A 21,108-nucleotide genomic window follows, 5' to 3' on the forward strand; every position below is an offset into this window, starting at 1 on the left:
GCCCTCAAGGAGCTCACCATCTAATGGGTGGAAACAACAAGCAAACAAATAGGTACAAATAAGCTATATACAGAATGGATAGGAAATACTTAGAGGAGAAAAGATACTAAAAATAAGAGGGGTTGGGAAAGGCTTCCTGGAGAACATCAAATTTTAGCTGGGAATTGATGGAAGTCAGGGAAATCAAGAGTCAGAGATGAAGGAAAGCCAGAGAACACAGGGGACAGCCAGAGAAAATGCCTAGAGATGAGAGACTGAGTGTCTCAAATGAGATACTATTTGCAAAGTGAAATGTTAAAACATTTTTTTTTGGTATTGGCCTTTGCAAGGAAACTCCTGGTGATTCCCCCTCCTCTTTCCATGAAGATTAAAGAAGGCTTTGCAGTTTGTGATTCACATAAGATTTTGTTAAATGCCGTAATAATTAAATACATTCTCATAGATGAGGAAACTGAGGATCATGGCAGGAGAGTGGATAAAATGTCTTATTTGGAGTTAGGAAGATCTGAGTTTGAATCCTGCCTCAAACTCTTACTAGCTGTATGACCCTGGGCAAGTCACTGATCCTCCCTCAGGCTTATGTTCCTCATTTGCAAAATGGGGTAATGATAACACTTACCTCATAAGGTTTTTTGTGAGGATCAAATGTGATAACATATGTAAAGCACTTTGCTAAACTTAAAGCATCATTTAAATCTCCTCCTCCTCCTTTTTTTTCTTCCTCACCTCCTCTTCCTCTGTCATCATCATCATCATCATATTATTATTATCATTAGTATTTCAACACTTCCTAAGAGATGTAGATAGTAAACAGCAGAGCAGGGAAATGAACCCAGAACTTCCAATGCCGAATCCAGTGCTTTTTGAACTCGCCACCTGACTCCTCCTCAAAATGAGAGGCAAATTCATCCAACCATTTATTCATCTATTCAAGTATCCATCCAGTAAACCAACTACTATATGCATGTTTTATCCTTACGTAGATTTGTATGCTTCTGAAATTATTTGAAAATCTATAAAATTATGCAATTCCAAGGAAGCATATGATACTGGCAAGTTTTAACAAACATGATTTCCACAGGGATTCAGAAATTGGTATACCTTGGTTTGATGGTAGTCTGGGTAATAACTGATTGTGCAGACACATTCATGATTATTATTTACACAAAAGAAATGATGGGAAGATGCATGGAAATAAACTAACACCCATAGAATAGAGTAACGAAACATTCGCACATTTGTTACATGGGAATGACAGCTCTTAAAATAACTTTGAGACCTGGATAGTAGAAGGTTACAATGGGGAAAAAAAAGTGTTTACTTGGAAGAGTTTTATAGCTGTAAAATACTATACAAATGTGAACTATAATTTCGTGACTTTTAGCAATACAGAAAAATCTGAGAAAGGACCCTAAATAGAGCAATATTTATCATAGTTATAAATAAGAGGCACTGATTTCTTTCAGAACTTACTCAACAGAACTGTTCCATATCTTGAAGGTAACTATGAAGTCACTGGTCATAGTGATGGAGTCCAAAACTCTTTACGGAAAGCAACTATGCCTTATTTGTGCGCAGCTAGCTGCACAGAGCATAGAATGCTAGGTCTGGAGTCAGGAAGACCTGAGTAGAAATTCTACCTCAGGCACTTAGTGGCTGTGTGACCCTTGATAAGTTACTTAACCTCTGTCTGCCTCAAATATGAAATAGAAATAATAATAGCACCTATTTCCCAGGATTTCTGAAAAGATCAAACAAGATAATATGTATAGCATTTAGGGCAGTGCCAGGCACATAGTTAACATTTAATAAGTGTGTATACCCATTCCTTCCCCCTCTTATTTGTAATTGAACGTCCACCAGCCTAACACGTAGTGGTCTATAACATATGTAAATTAATGACATTATAAATGGATCTTCAGATGATGTAGAGAAGATCTTTATTCCATCCCAGACTGAACTACATAACCTATGATTTTCTTGCCAACATTGATATTTTGTCATTCCCTGAATAAATGATTGAATGAATGAATTAATAAGTCAACCAATTAATGCATGAAGAAGTAAATGAAAACCAAACCACAGTTCTCTTTATATTTGAGATATTATTTAATTTTTTTATGTCTCATTCAACTTTGGTACATTTAGCATGTGAAAAACTAAAATTCTTTATAGAAAATTATTAGTCATAGAATAGCCCATTAAGAGACTTTTTATTTTGCCTCTAGGAGGACTGAAGCTAAGACAACAGAAATGATTTACCCAAGGTCATTCAGGGAGTTAATGACAAAGATAACTCTTTAAAAAAATAATTAGTTAAATAGCCACCCTATGAGGTAGAAAGTACAGTTATTTACATTTTATATGCAAAGAAATCGAAGTCCAGAGAAGCTAAAAAACTTGCCCCATATAGTTAACTAGTTTGAAAGCCAGGACACCATTCCTGGGGTCTTACAACTGCCAGGTTAGTGCTCCTTCAATCACACATTATTTCATACATGTGGATGAGTCCCAGACATGGGATATGTAGCAGCCAGAGAAGCAGAATCCAACCTTCTGAACTCCCAACCCAGTGCTTTTCCAATTAAATTATGTTTGTTACTCTGTGTGTGTGTGTGTGTGTGTGTGTGTGTGTGTGTGTGTGTGTGTGTGTGTGTAGAAAAAGAGCATTGGATGTAACAATGTTACTATAACTGAAAGAATCAACACCTGGAACTTAGAGGAAACCTTTCCCACAGAACAATTAAAGGTACTTGCTGAACAGAGGTCCTTCATAGGAAGTTGCAAAAGAGAAAATTTATTTCCCAAGTTTATTATAATATTAGCAACTCAAAGACATAGCAAAACATCTCTCCCTATCTTGAAAGAGCAGGAGGTTAAAGGAAAGTCACTAGGGTTAAATATTAAATAGATTAACAGATAAGATTTCTGTACTGGACATTTCTGCTTAATTAAAAATAGCTAACATTATATAGTGTTTACTATGTGCCAGGCACTGTGTTATGCTATTTACAATTGAGTATAAAATTATTATCTCATTCTTTTGTTTTTCATATGAGAGAGGGTTAAATAAGGAGAAATGACTGAAATAAAGAAAAAAGACATCAATAAAATGCATTGAAGTAACACATTTTATAACATTTCACTAATAATAATATTAATAATTGTAATAATAATAACAATAATAATAATACTTTATATTTAAATGACACTTTGTTCCTGGTACTGTGATAATTACTTCACAATTATTGTCTCATTTGATCCTCATGACAACTATGGAACACAATTGTTATTATCCCCATTTTACAGATGAGGTAACCCAAGTAACTCAATGTTAGATTTGAACTGAGGTTTTCCTGATTCCAGGCCCAATGCTCTATCTGCTGTGACTCTGCTGCTTTTACAAAGCACTTTCCTCAAGTGTGTTGAAAGAAGGAGTGTAAAAATTTTCTCTACTCTGAAAGAAATAAAGTGAGGCCTGGAATAGTGAAGAGGGTAGCTCAAGGTCACGCAGCTATCAGTAATGAAGCCAGGACAGGAATATAGGAGTTTCTTAGTCCAGTACTCAATTCTTCTTGTGTGATAGGCATCCTGCAAACAGAACCATAGTTTTACTGGTATTTATATTGCTGCCCCCTTAAGAGTTGGCCCAATAGTATGTTAATAATGAAAAGAAATGCAGGGGACAGCTAGGTCGTGCAGTGGATAGAGCACCGGCCCTGAAGTCAGGACAACCTGAGTTCAAATCCAGCCTCAGACCAAACACTTGACACTTACTAGCTGTATGACCCTGGGCAAGTCACTTAACCCCAACTGCCTAAAATAATAATAATAATGAAAAGAAACAAAATAAAGAAGGCTTTCAGTATGCCAGGTAAACATGGAGACTTTGGGGGGTGAGGGGTAATGGACAGGAAGCATAGTGGATAAGAAAATATAGACCAATTTGTACCAAAGAAGGGATACCCATATGGGTAGGGCCATGCATTCAGTGGAACAGGTGTTGGGTGGAGAAATTGTCATCATAACAAAGACCTGACTTTTCTTAGCACAAGCATATGCCCAGTACCATTCTAAAGTGATACTGTCTGTTTAAGTGGGACTGGACAATATCCTACATTCAGTGACTAAGGATACTGACATGAATTGGGGGACTCACACAGCAAGAATGATGATGTTAGACTGTCAATTAAACGCTCAGGGAAATTCAATTTCTTGTGTTTGTACTAAGATTTAATTCAATTCCACAAATGCTTGCTAAGCATCTATAGGGTTCAGGGCATGGAACAAAATGGAAGTTTCAAAGAGTCAAATTCGGGGGAAAAACAACAACAAAAAACCACCTCCAACAATTTGCATTATCTAAAAGTAGAATGTGGCATATTGATAAGTAACAAGATCTCCCTCATTAGAAATCTTCAAGAAAGGCTAAATGACCAGCTCTCAGGTATTTTGTAGGAAGGACATTTTGTCCCATGCAAGTTAGATTGGATGTCCATAGAGGTCCTCTTCAGCTCTGAAATTCCATGATCCTGTTAAGAGATTTGTGTAGGGGATGGGGATTGATGGGAGTGATTCAGAATGCAGAAATGTAACAGTCCTTTGTCCTCTGGTCCTAGAGGAGTTATGAAGGAGAAGGCAATAAATACTCCTAAATAACTAGAATCTAAAAGAGAAGAGCATAAGAAAGTGCTGTGTGACCTTTAACTAGAGAACCAAGGAGGGCTTTCTGGAGGATTTGGAACTTGAATTATCCTTTAATTGATGGTTGCCATAGAACATTGATAGATGAGACAGACACCAGGGAATCAGAGAATGTGTTGCAGTCTTAGTATGTCAAACAGGCTCAATCATTCTTAGACACTTAGATTAAGAAACAAGTGAGGAAGATTGGAGGAGTTAACCCTTATGAGGAGAAGAGTGACCTCCTATCTTTCTCCCTGAATCCTAAAGAGTCATGGCTGCCAGTCAAAGGGACTCAAACAAACTGAGAGTCTGCTTTTTCCTCACAGACAACACTGCTGGTGTTTATGTCAAACGCGGTGGTTTCAGCCGGCAGAAGCAAGACCTATATCTGCTACCAATCGTGATCAGTGACGGGGGCATTCCTCCCATGAGCAGCACCAATACCCTGACAATCAAGGTCTGTGGATGTGATGTGAATGGGGCATTGCTGTCCTGCAATGCTGAGGCCTATGTCCTCAATGCCGGACTCAGCACAGGAGCTCTAGTTGCCATCTTGGCCTGCATTGTGATTTTGCTGGGTAAGCTACGTTCTTCATTACATGTCTCGGTTGATTTATTCTTGACTAGGTATGGGAGATTAATTTTAAGATCCATGTCTTTCAGCCAAATTGTGCAGGTGGTTCAAATATTTAGGTTGTGTGATACAAGCTAAGCCACTGTGCCCTGATATACCTCAACCTATTCAGTGAAAGATAACCAGGGAAATGAAAGGGTCGGAGATCATGACATAATGCAAAAGCTGATTAAAGGAACTGGAGATATTTAGCCTAAAGAAAAGATTTAGTGGGATATGATTACTGACCTCAAATATTTCAAGGGTAATCATGTGGGAGAGAGATTAAACTTGTTCTCTTTCACTCTATGGAGGAACATACATAATGGAAGATTTTAGTCATAAGTAAAGAAAGAGTCCTCCTAACTCTACCCAAAAGCGAAATGGGCTGCCTTGGGACAGCCTTAACTACAACTTTCTCTTCCTTAAAGAAATGACCTGAAATTGCCTAAAAGTTCATGAAGACCTAGAGAGCTGGAAGAGACATTTGAATCCAAAATGTTAATTAAAATATCAAACATTTTCAAAGACCCATAAAGTTTTTAGAGAACCTCCTCACAACAAAACAGAGAGATAAGTAGGAAAGTATCCCTGTCTTCCTTTCACAGATGAGAAAAAAGTAGGCAGAGGGTTCACTCTATCATATGTGACTTACCTGATGTCACAAGCTTATGTGTCACACGCAAGAACTGAACACAGATTTTTTTTTTTTTGGCTCTGTTAAATTTTCATTCAACTATTTATTGTCTTACCCCTCTTGGTGTTAGAATATAGAACATCAATGCTTCATCCATTCACCTCTTCCTCTTATAGAATTAAAGCTGGAAAATAGCTCAATAGCCACTTGCTAGTCTAAATACTTCACCTCCTAGATGAGTAAACTGTCAGATGTGCTACAGTATAAGAAAGGTCTTTCTAAAAATTAACAATGTCTTAGTCACAAAGGAATAATGAATTTTTATTAAGAACTAAGATAAAATAATCAATCAAGGAACTGATTAAGGATATATTATATTCCCAACATTATAATGGGAATACAATTAAAACAAAAAGAAGCAAAACCAGTCTCTTGTCCTCAAGAAGATTATATTCTGATGAGAAGAGATAACATATATAAATCAAAACAGATAAGATAAATGCAAAGTAAATGGAAGATAACTTTGAAACTACATCTTCAGAATTGTTCATTGAAACTGTATAACACAGAGAGTCTAGATGCCCCATAACCTAACCTTTCTTCCTTTAATTCAGACTCAGTGCATAGTAGAGGGTACAAATGTGTGGGAGACATATAAAGGAAATTGAGAATATAAAAAATAATACTCTAGCTTCACACCTTCTTTATCTTTCTCTGCAGTTATTGTCGTGTTATTTGTGACTCTGAGAAGGCAAAAGAAAGAACCACTAATTGTCTTTGAGGAAGAAGATGTGCGAGAGAACATCATTACTTATGATGATGAAGGTGGCGGAGAAGAAGATACAGAGGCTTTTGATATCGCAACCCTCCAAAACCCTGATGGGATTAATGGATTTATCCCCCGTAAAGATATCAAGCCAGAGTATCAGTACATGCCCAGACCTGGCCTTCGACCAGCTCCCAATAGTGTTGATGTTGACGATTTCATCAACACAAGGATACAGGAGGCTGACAATGACCCGACGGCTCCCCCTTACGACTCTATCCAGATCTATGGCTATGAAGGGCGGGGCTCAGTGGCTGGCTCTCTCAGCTCCTTAGAGTCGGCCACAACAGATTCTGATTTGGACTACGATTATCTACAAAACTGGGGACCTCGTTTTAAGAAACTAGCAGACTTGTATGGTTCCAAAGACACTTTTGATGATGATTCTTAACAATAAAGATACAAAATTTGGCCTTAAGAACTGTGTCCAATATTCTGAAGACCCCAGAAGAAATGTAAACAGGTATTTTTTTAAAAATCAAGGAAAGGCTCATTTAGAATGGCAACGTTTTACAGAGAGGATCACTTTAATAAAAACGAGGACCTCCCGGTGGTAAATACTGTGAAGTACCTTTTCTCCCAAAAGGCAAATATAGAAGTTGGTTATCGACTTCACTCAAGAGAAACCACTTGCCGTGCAAAATATTTAAGTGAAGGAAAATGTTAACAGTGGATTTAACAATGAAGGGATTTTTTTTTTCTGTGTTGTGGACACCTAAATCTTTTAAGTCAAAGAAGCTTCCACAAAATTAAAAAGGACAACAGTTCTGAGCTGTAATTTCGCCTTAAAACTATGGACACTCTGTATGTAGTGCATTCTTAAACTTGAAATATATAATATTCAGCCAGCTTAAACCCATATGATGTATGTACAATACAATGTACAATTATTGTCTCTTGAGCATCAAACTTGTTACTGCTAATTCTTGTAAATCTTTTTGCTTATACTTTCATCTTAAACTAATACGTGCCAGATATAACTCTGTCTTGTTGCAGTGGGAGGCGCCCTATTTCTATGTCATTTTTAATGTATCTATTTGTACAATTTTAAAGCTCTTATTTTAGTATACATACAGATTTCAGTATTCTGACATGTAAGAAATGTTACAGCATCACACTTATATTTTATGAACATTGTACTGTTGCTTTAATATGTGCTTCAATATAAGAAGCAACCTTTGAAATAAAAAAATGATTCTTTTTTTAATCCTTGTTTTCAATTCTTAAGCATTTAAAAGGAGCCCCATGTTTCTAATGTCCCATTTATAGTTCTAATGGACAATTGTGACCTTTTAATAGCCCTATTTATTATCTGTTTGAAATTTGTCTGTTGCCTTGTTAAGTGTTTATTTAAAAAGCAAATACATTTTACAAATGTTTTTCGAAAAGATTCTGTAACGTCGTGTGAATAATTTTGTACCCTCTCAGTAGAAGATGTGACTTCTCTCAGAGCACAGATCCTAAGAGGAGATGATGCTCTGGACTGAGGGTTGTTTCTCATTTTACAATATATGTTATGTAATGTGCATTTATATTCTCTTATTAATTCCATGATTATGTGATAATAAGGCAACAAAGTTCCCATAATCTCCCACATTTATGATGGAGGCTTCATTGTCTTGAATGAACTCCTCTGATATACCAGAGCAATCTTAAGTTTTACCCCATGAGATTAAGAGAGCCCCTCACAATGTTCCACCTGGCCATTAGTTTATCTGAATAATAATTACAACTCTAGCATTTGATATTTTTATTTTCCTGCTGTAAAATGACCTCATCTTAGAATAACCAGGCATTTAAATTTTTAACGAAAGATAGTGATTTGCTTCAGATTTGCTATTTTTAGCATTTTTAATTGAATGAAAATATCTATGGCTTGGTTTTTTTTATATATATATTTTATTTCAAGATGGGGCAAGGGGGAATGGGACCGGGATAGGCTCACTGTATCAGCTCAGCTCTGTATACATGTCTGCAGTCTGCTGAAACATTATATAGCTTCTTGGACTATATAACTCCTTGCTGGTGCATTATCTGCTCTGGAGAATCAGAGAGGAAAGATTTAAATGGAGCTTGAAGTATGGCACTTTGAGAAGATGCTACAATCCTTACTCTCATGACCTCTGTGCCATAGGTATCATGCTCCTCATTTTCAATGAGTGGATGATCTAGGTTATGTCCCAAATGACAACTAGAGCAATAACCCGTGTGTGTGTGGTAAGATTGACTTGAAAGAGGTTGTACTAGATGACCTCTTAGGTCACACCAATGCTGAGATTTTAGGACTCTAAAATAAGCAATAGTAGGGGAAAGGTAACATCAACATAGCACATCATTTTTCTTTTTTGCATCGTAGTAACGGGAAAAGTGGCCTATCTAGGATTATAGTCAATGCTTAGATTTTTTTTCTTTCTCTCTTTTTCTCTCCCTTTAAATTATATAATGTTATTCTATGTGCTTTGCTGGAACAACTTTCTGTTTAATTATTTTTAGTTCAAAATTGAGACACAAACAGAGATAATCACTTTCAAAGCATTCCTACGAGCTCCTTGCTCACACTGACCACTTCATGTTCAAATCAAAATTTTAAGGGAGATGTCAATGGAACCAAGTCCCCAGATATGGTGAATTCAGAGTCCTCCATTTTACTAACAGATTGTCTTTTCTCTAGGTTCAAATTTTACCAGTTGGGTTCATTTTTTCTATATTTTAATAATCCAAAGAATATTTTGCTAGATTTGCACAGTTCTCCACTTGAATTTGAAACAATGAAAATAGGCAAAAAAACCCCAGAAATCATACTTACATGAGAACACAAGTACAAATAATCCCATTGTAAAGGCTGATGTCAAATGACACCATTGGGACTATATTAGGGATAGAATTGATCACTTCACTTTCTACATGTTTATGTTCAACTTAAAAAGGGACATTGTCCACTACTTTTTTAAGAGTTATAAATGGTTGGGTTTGGAGGACTTTTTTGTTGTTTTTGTTTAGTTTGGTTTTGGTTTTAGTCTCTGTTGTTTGTAGAATCCTCTTAGAAGCTTGGAAATAAAATTTCTTTCCCTAATTAATTTGTCATTTTTCATTTGGCACATGGGTTTGGGAATGGAGTGTAAATGAGCAAGGGGTGTCTTCATCATTCCTGTAGTCTTTTACTAATCCAGCTCCCATCTATCAATCATTTGACCGTTTCTAAAGTGTTTTCCTTACAAAAAAGGGCTGAGAGGTAGTTTGGTGCATGTCAGTATTCCCATTTTGCAGGTGAGGAAGCTGGGGCAAAAAGTTAAACACTCATGCAACCAAAAAATGGGTATTCTGGAAGTCAAATATTTTGACTAAAAATCCTATATATTTATTTCTAAAACCTTTTCTTTCCAGGTCACTAAACTCCTAAATTTCCAAGGTTTACATCTTACCTATACTTTACTCACCCAATGTCTGACCCTTGTCATGTCACCCATGGTAACCCATGCATGTGCTATGTCCATGATTCAGATTTCTTACGTCCTTCTCTGTGGTCATAATCTATTGTTTCATCCTAGCCATTCCTTCCCTCACAAAACTCATCATTGTCTTCATCTTGATGGACACCTTCTCCACCATCTTTTCTTTCCCCAATCTACTTTGGTTTTACTTTACTACCTTCATTGTCTAGACCTAATCGGTTCATCACTTCCTATATTTTAACCTTGAATTTTTTCCAACTCCTTCTTCTTCATAGTAACACTCTAATTCAGAAATTAGAGTCTAGATGTAATTACTTAGCATTCCTTTTACTCCTCTTTCATTGACTGTCACTTTTTGAAGCAACTGTTTAAAGATTTCATGTCTCCACTACCATCTTCTCTCTCCAAAGACAACCTTACCACTTATTTTATCAAGAAAATTGAGGCCATCTGTTATGAGCCCCCTTAGATTTATTCTGTACCTCAAAACTTATCTAATACCTCATTTTCTCCTACTTTGAGCCTCTGAGGAAAAGGTGGCTCCTCTTCAGACAATATTCCTTTCTTTTCCATATGTTCTTCCATCCTACCCCACCCCTCCAGGAGATTGGCCCCTCAATTATTCCAAGTCTTGTCAAATCTACCTCAATCCTATTTCTTGCTTTCCCTTCTCTTTTTCTCTAATCATACAGCTACCTACTCTATGAGCAGTTCAGTCCCTTGTGTTCCCCTACTTGGACCATTCCAAGCTCTCTAATTGTTCTCTCTACTTCCAGATAATTATCTTTCTAATCTATGCCCCACATAGCTGCTAAGTTAATATTCCCAAAATATAGACATGACCAGGCCATTTCTTCCCTCAAAATCATCAAGGGCTCTCTGTTATCTCAATGATAGATTATGAACTCCTCAGGCAGGCATTTGATGCCTACAGATACTTGGCTTCCCTATAACTTTCCATGAGTTTTGTATTATTTCCTTTCATGTACTATATATTCCAGTCAAACTGGTCTGCTATCTTATTCTCCTCACTTCCCAATCTTTACAGACCACCCTCCTTTTCTTTAACTTGCATATGTTCTCCAGCATGTTTTTTAAAATTCTTGGCTTCCTTAAAAAGTCCTACTGACTTCAGCACTTCTGGATTCCTTCTTCTCTGCCCTGGTGGTACTCTTTCCCTTTTGAAATTACTGGGTATTTATCTGATTGTGAACCTGCTGAATCTCCAAGTAGAATATACACTACTGGTTGACAGGGATTAGTTTGTTTCTGTCTTTGTATGCATGGGAGCCTATCACAGCTCCTTACACATAATAGGTATCTAATACATATTCATTGAATTTTCATTACACTAGGAGTGGGGGAGAACATTGAACTGAGAATTAGTAAAGCTGGATTCAAACCCCGCTTGTAAAGCTGCTTGCCTTTGAAGAAGTTACCTGACCTCTGTAAGACAACGTTATCTCATCTTTGTAATGGGGATGAAAATATGACTACTGTATGCCTCACAGAGTCATCAGGAAGAAAATTAATTCTTAGATGACTACACTAATATGCACTATCTGCCCACTGGTTCTTTTCTGATCATAGGATCCTAGATAATTGATGATGTCTAAGTACATATATGTGCATGTTTTCCTAGTAAATTCCAGCTACCATCCCTTACAAAATTACTTACAAAATTATTTCTTAGTAAAGTAGATAATGGCTCCTATATTCCAGAAGGCTCTGAGGAGCAAGTCTTCTTGTATTACTTTAAAAACAAGGCAGAATAATAAATTATATGAGTGTATGGAAAAAAATCCTGGAAAGTATAACTGTTGTACATTTCCTCACTTCATAGTTGTGACATGTCTATCTGGTATGGAGGTCAGGGATTATGGCTCTTTCTTAGTGACCATTCAGTTTCAAGAGATTCTCCTTTTTTTGGAACTTGAAGCATATGGTGATGAATTCAAAGAATTGATTTTTTAAAAACAGACCACTACATGTGAGAGACTGCAGGATATATTGGAAAGGACACTGAGAAAAGAGTCAGGAGAGAGGGTCACTAATACTGACTAGATTTTTGTCCTTGGTAAAACCTTTTTGCTGCTGCAAATTCAGTTTCTAGATCTAGAAAAAAAGAGAAGAAAGAAAAGGAGAGTCTTCAAGGAATCTTGAGATTTCAAGCTGAAAATGACTTTAAAGATTATCACCCACCTCCCAAAAAACTCTGTATTTATTTTATGTGTATTTATTGTCTCTTACATTAAACTATAAGATCTTTATGAGGAGAGAGTATTTTTTATTTGTATTTTGGAGTTCAGTGCACCTACAATAGTGCTTGATACATAGATGGTGTCTAAAAATCCTATTTTATTGACTTAGCAAACCCCTTCATTTTTCAAATGCCAAAACTGATAAGTATAGGGGTTGTGACTTGCCCAAAGTGACATGGGGGAAATGGGGTATCAGAGTTAGTATTCAAACTCAGATCCTCTAAATCCAAATAATATTTCTTCTTTTCTTTTCCTTTCTTTCTTCTTTCTTTCCTTTCTTTCTTTCTTTCTTTCTTTCTTTCTTTCTTTCTTTCTTTCTTTCTTTCTTTCTTTCTTTCTTTCTGTAATATCTAAAGTTCCTTCTAAGTCTAAAATGATATAAGTTTATGATTCAGTTATGGATGCTGGGTAGTGTACTGGAACAATGTTTAGGATTTGGTGTCAAGAGAGACCTTCATGAGTTCGACTCCTGTCCCCTGATACTTTATTACCTTCAAAACCATGAGAATCATAAGCTCTGAGCCTCAGTTTCCTCAGCCATAAAATGGGCATAATAATATCTCTAATATCTATTTACCTCATAGGATTATTTTTAGGACCAAATGACATAAGTGTATGTAAAGTATTTTGCATTTTTTTTTTGCAAATTGTTGTATCTCTCTTTACCTAATGAGGAAGCTAAGGCTGAGATAAGTAACTTTCCCAAGCTAGGCATTGTCATATATAAAAAAACAAAACAAACAAAAAAATTACCCTACATTTTTCCTTCCAAAACCTTTTCTAATGAATTCTCATCAGTAATAGAACTTTCCTTGTCACTATGTAATCAAGACAGCGATTTGTAATCAGTCAAAGGGGACATGGTTAGAGGTTTCTGTCATCCCAAAATCATACACAAACACATACATTTTTGATATTACATTTTTGCTATGTTGTGATATTTAAAAAAATGTATGTAAACATATCTGGATATGAAACTTCTTCCTCTAAAGCCTCATCAGGGCATGGAAGTGACCAAATGAGAAGCTAGCTGGCCATAACAGTTTTAAAGGGCTTCAGAAACAGACCTCATGAAAGTCAGTGTCTCTTCTCAGAGCGCTAGCCTGTGTTTGGATAGGCCTATCAACAGAACTTGGACAGCAGGTAATAAATGAGTTTGGCCACAGAAACTCATGAGAATTTATTAAACAAGGCCTGGAAGGCTTATGGTTTGCATCAGTGAAGGGAACACAGAATATTGATAATATCATCTTTTTTGAATATCAGTGCTTATTTCTTGATTCATTCAATGGACATTTATTAAGTGCCTACTATGCACAAGGCTTTGTGCTACACCCTGAAGGAGGCAGAAGAATAAATAAGGCAAATTGTCTGTCATTAGATTTATATAAATAATTACACATTTTTCAAAGTAGAATTCCTAATACCAGGAAAAAGGGCTAAATGAGTTCAAAGAAGTAAGAGGCCACTTCCAGCTAAGAAGATTAGGGAAAATTTCATGAAGAGGTGGCATCTGATCTGAGCCTTTAAAAAGGGAAGATTTCAAAAGATAGAGACAGATAGGGAATGCATTCTAAATATAGGGAAGGACAAAAGCAAATGCCCAAGGTTGACCTGGTATGTTTTTCTTAGGGGTAGCGGTCCACTTTGACAGAAGCTTCTAGCCTGGCATGCAGCACCCTCTACAGTCCAGATCTAACCTCTCTCTGTAGCCTTATCTCTTCTCTCAAACACCACTTAATTCATGCCATGCTCCAGTCAAGCACCCTTCTCATGCCATCAAGCATTCTATGAATCAGAAAATATAGCTCACCTGTAACTTTATAAGTTCCAGAAGATTGGCTACATGTTGCAGGTAGATAAGTTGACTCACTCAATACAACAATAAGATTGGTCTGTTGCTTGGTCACAGTTTCCTCAGTCACTATGGTTAAATCAAATTGAGAGGCAGTGTAAAATGGAAGAAAGTACAATGAGAGTTAGTATTTAGTTTATGCTACTTGTTCTTTCTTTTACTGGATCTGTCATCTTGGGCAAGGAAATTAACTTTTCTTACCCCTAGTTTACTTATGTGTAAGAAAGGTTTTAAACTAGATGACCTTCATGGCACCTTCTTGCCCCAAATCCAATGATCTTATGAAATGAGATGATGCCTATAAAACCCATTATAAACTTCCATGTCTCAATACTTTAACAATTTATAATTTCATCATGGTGCATACTTCTAACACTGACATAAATTTATTTTTTATCATGTCTGACTCTTCGTGACCCCATTTGGGTTTTCTTGGCAAAGATACCAGAGTGGTTTGCCATTTCCTGCTCCACCTCATTTTGCAGATAAAGAAACTGAGGCAAACAACATGAAGTGAATTGCCCAAGGTCACACAGCTAGTAAATATCTGAGGCTAGATTTGAACTCAGGATGATGAGTCTTCCTCACTCCAGGTCTGACGCTATCCACTACGCTACCTAGCTGCCCCTGGAATAAATTACAATATCACATATTCTTTGAATTTATCACCATGTGCTTCAAGTTCCAGAAAAGGAAAATCTTCTGAAACTGAAAGGTCACTAAGAAAGAGCCATAATCCCTGACCTTCATACCAAATAGAAATGTCATAAATACGAAATGAGAAAATGTATGTCAGTTTTACTTTCCAGAGTGTTTTTCCAAACACTCATACAATTTATTACTCTTCTTTGTTTTTAAAGTAATGTAAAAAGCCTTGCTCCTCAGAGCTTTTGGAATGTTCCTTAGCAGATGGATTCATGGGATGCTATGGTCCAACTCTATATCAAATATGTGTATACACACCCACACACACCTACCCACACCCACCCCCACACCCTGCACATCCATACCCTCAGGTGTCGGGGGGTGTGGGTGTGGGGGTATGGGTGTGGGTGTGTTCTCACACATAAACATATATGTATGATGTGCATATACATACATGTGTGCAAACATATATGCATATTGTTTATACATATGTATAAACTGTATGCATATATGTGCATGTAGTAAATATTTGTGGAGATAAAGTCTGTGTTTGTGTACACACATACACATATACATATGCATATGCACATACATACACATACACATACACATACACATATACATATACATATACATATACATATACATATACATATACATATACATATACATATGCATATGCATATGCATATACATATACATATACATATACATATACGTATACGTATACATATACATATACATATACATATACATATACATATACATATACACATACATATACATATACATATACATATACATATACACATACATATACATATACACATACACATACATACACCTATACCTATGTCAATACATATCCTATACATATACATATACACAATCATTCCAAGTTGAACAGGCCTCTGCTCAGGAAAGAACCTCTCCACACTCCCTTTTTTGGTCCTTAGTTGACAGATACACAACATGTTAAAGCCTTTCCAGTTGATGGGACCTCTCAGAGTTGTCAGCTTCTGCTCTTTTTAGGATTCCTAGATCACCTCCATGACACAATGAGGTATCAGAATCAGATTTTAGTTGCTGTTGAAAGCTTTAAAGCTCTAAATACAATATGAGGTACGATGATTATAATCATCTTCATTATTTTATCCCCCAAATCAGGGATTTCATTTCCATAATAACTATGAACAAATAATAATAGCTAACATTTACATAGTGCTTTATGATTTTTAAGGTGTTTTACTTATATTATTTAACCTGATCCTCAGAACAGCCCTGTTGAGGCAGGTGCTGTTATTGTTTCCATTTTACAATAGAGGAAACTGAGGGTAAAATAAGTCAAGTGACTGGCCCTGGCTAATTTAGCTAGTAAGTAACTGAAGTAGGATTTAATCTCAGCTCATCTTGACTCCAAATCCAAAGCTCTAGACTCTATGGCAAGGTGCCTCAACAACAACAGCAACAAAACAAACTAAGAAAAAACAAACATGGAACAATGTCTGTAACAAACACAGCCAAAGCTTTAGGTTTCTTCTTACCAGAAGATATTTTCCAATATGTGGACTCCTAGATCAAATGTGACTTAATTTCAGGCTGCTCATCTTTTCAGTACATGGACCTGTTCCATTAATAAATGGCGTTTTCATGGAGCTCCAGGGCATGCAAAACACGTTCCTTATGACAACCTTGTGAATCATGTGGTCCGTTGTTACGAATTCATTAACTGTTTGATAAGTATCGTTTGGATACAAGGCATTGGTAATACAAAAGCAAAAACAAAACAATCCCTGTCTTCTGGGAACTTACAGTCTATTGAAGGCATGCATGTAAATATTGAATACTACCTATACGAAGTAACAACACATTTTTAAAATCTGTATCCAGACCTTTAAAGGGTAATACCAGAATTCAGATTGCAAATGCTCTGTTACACAGGGCTTTAGAGACTTCCTTGGGGCTTAAGAGTTCAACTGACTTACTCATTGTCAAAGACTTAGTAAGTATCAGAGGCAAAGCTTGAACTGAAGCTTTGCTAGCTGGAAGTCTATCCCCTCATTTGTTGTACCATCACAGATCCCTACCATCTTTCCGGAGATGAGAAAATCAAAGCCTAGAGAGATGCAGGGTTAGACTACCAGTAAGCCTTGGAGTTGAGAGTTTTAATCCAGGTTTTCTGACTCTAAATTCCATAATATTTATATAATGCTGCACTAATTTTAATAACATTGATTTTTAACAGACAGCAATTCAAACCTTTCCTTACCCTACAAGTGACTCAAAGGATAGGTCCTGGTTTAATGAAAATGAAAATTTTACTCAGTGCTGTTGGGTGTAGTAGCCTTATGTGACAGAGTTGGCACATGTCACATTTACAGCTAGAAGACTGCTTCTAGAGAAGTGATCACCAATTTTTTATTATTATCATTATTGTAAACCACTATCAGTAATAAACACATTAATGAATGGAGACAAATAAATGAGATAGGTAGATAAATAGATAAATAGATAGATAATTTGAATACCCACCTCCAATCTAGTAGTTAGTCAATAAACATTTATTGAGCACCTATTATGTGCTAGGCACTTGTCCTAGCACCCTTGTCCTACCCAAAACAAAAAAGGGAGAGGGAATCAGAACTCTTATTCTCTGGTTACTTGCCTAGAATAAGGACGCCACTCTTTCAGGGACACTGGATTAAACAACATTGAGGTGAACTGGGGCTTAAGGAGATGGTTATGAATTTTGGTTCCCAATGGCACCTACATAGCTGCGGCTGGGGGTGACCTGGTAGAGCAATCAGGTTATAACTACCCAGAGGTACCAACTGTGGTACAGAGAGGTGGAATGGAACAGAGAAGGAAGGGAGAAGAGGGGGTAAGTCTTGATCCATAAGTGAAGGGCAAGCATGAGTCTGTTGTTGATTGAAGGGAGAGTGGAATTTAATCCTTCTTTCTACTCTCAAATTGGATGATCACATACCCTACAACCACGATGGTGGCTTCCACTGCTTTAGAGCAGAGGGCCAAACTCAAATTAGCACTGGGGCCAACAAACTGTACATAAGGATCCCTGCAGTCTGCATGTTGACTTAGAAAACCACATATTTACATTATCTATGTTTTGTAGTATTTTTATTTATTTTGTCATTTTTCCCCCAACTATGTTTCATTCTGGCTCTTGAAAGGATGACAGTCTGCACTGTTGCCAGTGTGTTTGACACCTCTGCTCTAAAGAACCATGACACTGAATTGTTACCCATGTCTCTTTTGTGATTATTTATGTGTTTAATTGATTTTCTTAGCTTGGTTTTGATGGTTCCCACTCTATAGATGAGAAAATTATGACTCAGTGTGGTTAGCTCATTTTCCTGAAGGCACACAGCTGCAAAAGGGGAGAAGTAAGACACAAAGCCAGGCCTTCAAACAAAAACCCTAATATTCTAGAGAAAGTTTGGTGTGGTCAAAAGAGATGAAAGGAGCTTTAGTAAGCATCTTTGGCCAACTATCTCATTTTACAGTTGAGAAAGCTATAATAGAAAGAAGGGAAGTGAATCACCCAAGAACCCATAACCATTATAGACAATGGGAGTTCTATCTCTGTCTATTGCTCTTTCCTTCCCATTCTGCTACCCTTTTTTGAAGAGATGTTCAATTGGTATGAACATTTAATAACAACTTGTCCATCTTTTAACTGCAGTGAATATGTCTGAATACAAATTTCATGATGATTAGGTATTTTTATTTTATTGGGCCTTTTAGTCTGTTTTATTACTGGAAATGCCCTGGTCAGAAGAAATGGAAATCAATAACTTAGTTTCATCATTCTAATATGTCCCAGAAGTAAAATCATCTGAAGTAGTTTGGGACAATAATTGATAAGCAATATAGTGAAATTTTACCAGTGTTTTACATTTAATTCTACGACAAGCACAAACATACATGCCAACTAAGCAGCTTCTGATTGAAGTAGGAGACACGTCTCCCTAGAGGAAAACTACCCTTAAGAATCACAAAATGATCAAAGAGGCAGTAAGGTATATGGAATGGGAAGTGGAACTGGAGTCTGGGGACCCAGAGTTGACTCCCAGCCCTGCTATTTAAGTATTGCATGACTTTGGACAGCTTAGTTAACTTCTCTACTCATCAGTTTTGTCAACCATAAAGCATGAAACAATAAATTCACTACCCACTTCATGGAACTTTACTAATTATACATAGTTTTCAGAGAGAGATCCCAGTGGCTATCTAGTCTATGATATTACCTGGGGGTCCATGGAAGGTATCATTGGATAGATTTTAGAGTGATATGAACTTGTATGGGGAAAAGAAAATACATCTTTATTTTCAATAAAATCTAACAGAAATTTCACATTTCTTCAATTATGAATAATATTTGAAAACATTACTCTGAGAAGGGTGCCTTAGACTCCACCAAGCTGCCAAAGCCATCCATGAGACAAAAAGTTAAGAACCCTAATCTAGGACAATTTCTTCATTCTTCAGCAAGAAAATTGAAACCCAAACAGATTTAGTGACATCTCCCTGTCCTCAGAGCTAATGAATTTCAAAGGATGGATGTGAACCCAGATCTTCTATCTCCAGTGCTCTATTATACATCTTTGTTGTTGTTGTTTAGAAAGATTAAATAAAATAATGTTAGACAAGCATTTTGGAAGCTATAAAGCATTCTATGAAAGTTAGTTATGACTATTTTAGTGAAAATTTCTGTAACAGGGAGACCCAGGTTCTAGCTCTGCCAACAACTCATTTTATGACTCTGATCCAGCTACACTTTCTGGATGCCCCAATCTACTTGTAAACTTTGGTGAGTGAGGTTAGATTAGATCATCACTCCACCCCTACTGACAGGTTTACCTTGGGGCCAGAAGTATAAATGTGAGAGCCAGAAGTAGCCTTAGATTTTATACAGGACAAACTCTATTAAGGAGCTGGCAGGAGTCAGTTCCAATCTAACGAGCTGCTTGAACCTGGAAAGCTTTGGGAAGATTAGTTCCTTGTGACCAAGCAGAGGCTCAAGTACCATTTTTTTGTATCAAAACCCCAGATTACAGGGAATGGAGGAAATTCTTTTTTTTTCCCCTCTCCTCATTCCCATTTTCAGACATTAATCAGACATTGTTGTGAGCTATTTCTTATCTATTCATTCAGTGGTGGGTATGTCCCACATTCATGATTAAGAGAGTGTATCATGGAGAAAATGCCTGATCAGCTTTCCTCAAACATTTTGAAATGGGCATAATTTTTATAGCATCTTATGCTTTGATTTTAGACAAGCCCAAATGGACATATTTTCTTCTTCTTCTTCTTCTTCTTCTTCTTCTTCTTCTTCTTCTTCTTCTTCTTCTTCTTCTACTACTACTACTACTACTACTACTACTACTACTACTACTACTACAACAACTACAACTACAACTACAACTACTACTCTTTTTTTACAATCTCACAACTAAGGAGTACCATCGTTAATGTAACTACTGTTGCTCCTTTTGTCTCTTCTATTTCTGTTTGTAGTACCCAACTGACCCTATTATATGTTAAAGCTTCAGTATAGTCTTTGACTCTTCCCTCTCTTATTTTATCTGTTAGCAGACAAATCTAATCGATTCTACATCCACCATAAGTCTTACATCATTCACTCCTTTCAAATATTTCCCTAATCACCACTCAGGAAAAGATCCTCATTACAAAGAATGATAGAGTTTCTTAGTTGGAAAGCACTTCCTTGGCTAGTCAGACCAACTACTACATGAACAAGAATCCTTTCTACAACATTCCTATTATAATAAGTAGTCACATTTTCCAATGGTTGGACTTTCTGGTTTTGACTCCATCGTCATGGTGTGCTCCACTCTGCACCGCCCCCGCCCACAGACACACACACAGGATAAGCTCATCAACAGGAAAATCTTTTTAGCTTGGTACTCACACTTCATAAATATCCTCATTTATCTCTATCCTTCTTATTAGAGGACTAGAAAGCACACACACACACACACACACACACACACACACACACACACACACACAATTCCTCCAAAGGCATCCCTTAAATCCGACTCAGAAGCTCAGCCAACTCTCTTCTTCCCATCAACCACATTGCTTGGTT

At 36.7% G+C, this 21,108-nt stretch overlaps 1 protein-coding gene across 1 annotated transcript in view; it reads left to right on the top strand.

Moving 5' to 3' along the window:
- CDH11 (cadherin 11) overlaps positions 1-7,969 on the top strand; it is a 212,933-nt gene extending 204,964 nt beyond the window's left edge. The window contains exons 12-13 of the mRNA XM_020963167.2: positions 5,013-5,264; positions 6,657-7,969. Coding sequence (XP_020818826.1) covers positions 5,013-5,264; positions 6,657-7,153 — 749 coding nt within the window. The 3' untranslated portion in view covers positions 7,154-7,969. The remainder of the gene's footprint in view (positions 1-5,012; positions 5,265-6,656) is intronic.
- The last annotated feature ends 13,139 nt before the right edge of the window (positions 7,970-21,108 follow it).

Source organism: Phascolarctos cinereus, unplaced genomic scaffold (assembly GCF_003287225.1).
Source record: "Phascolarctos cinereus isolate Bilbo 61053 unplaced genomic scaffold, phaCin_HiC Scaffold_2;HRSCAF=192, whole genome shotgun sequence".
NCBI lineage: Eukaryota > Metazoa > Chordata > Mammalia > Diprotodontia > Phascolarctidae > Phascolarctos > Phascolarctos cinereus.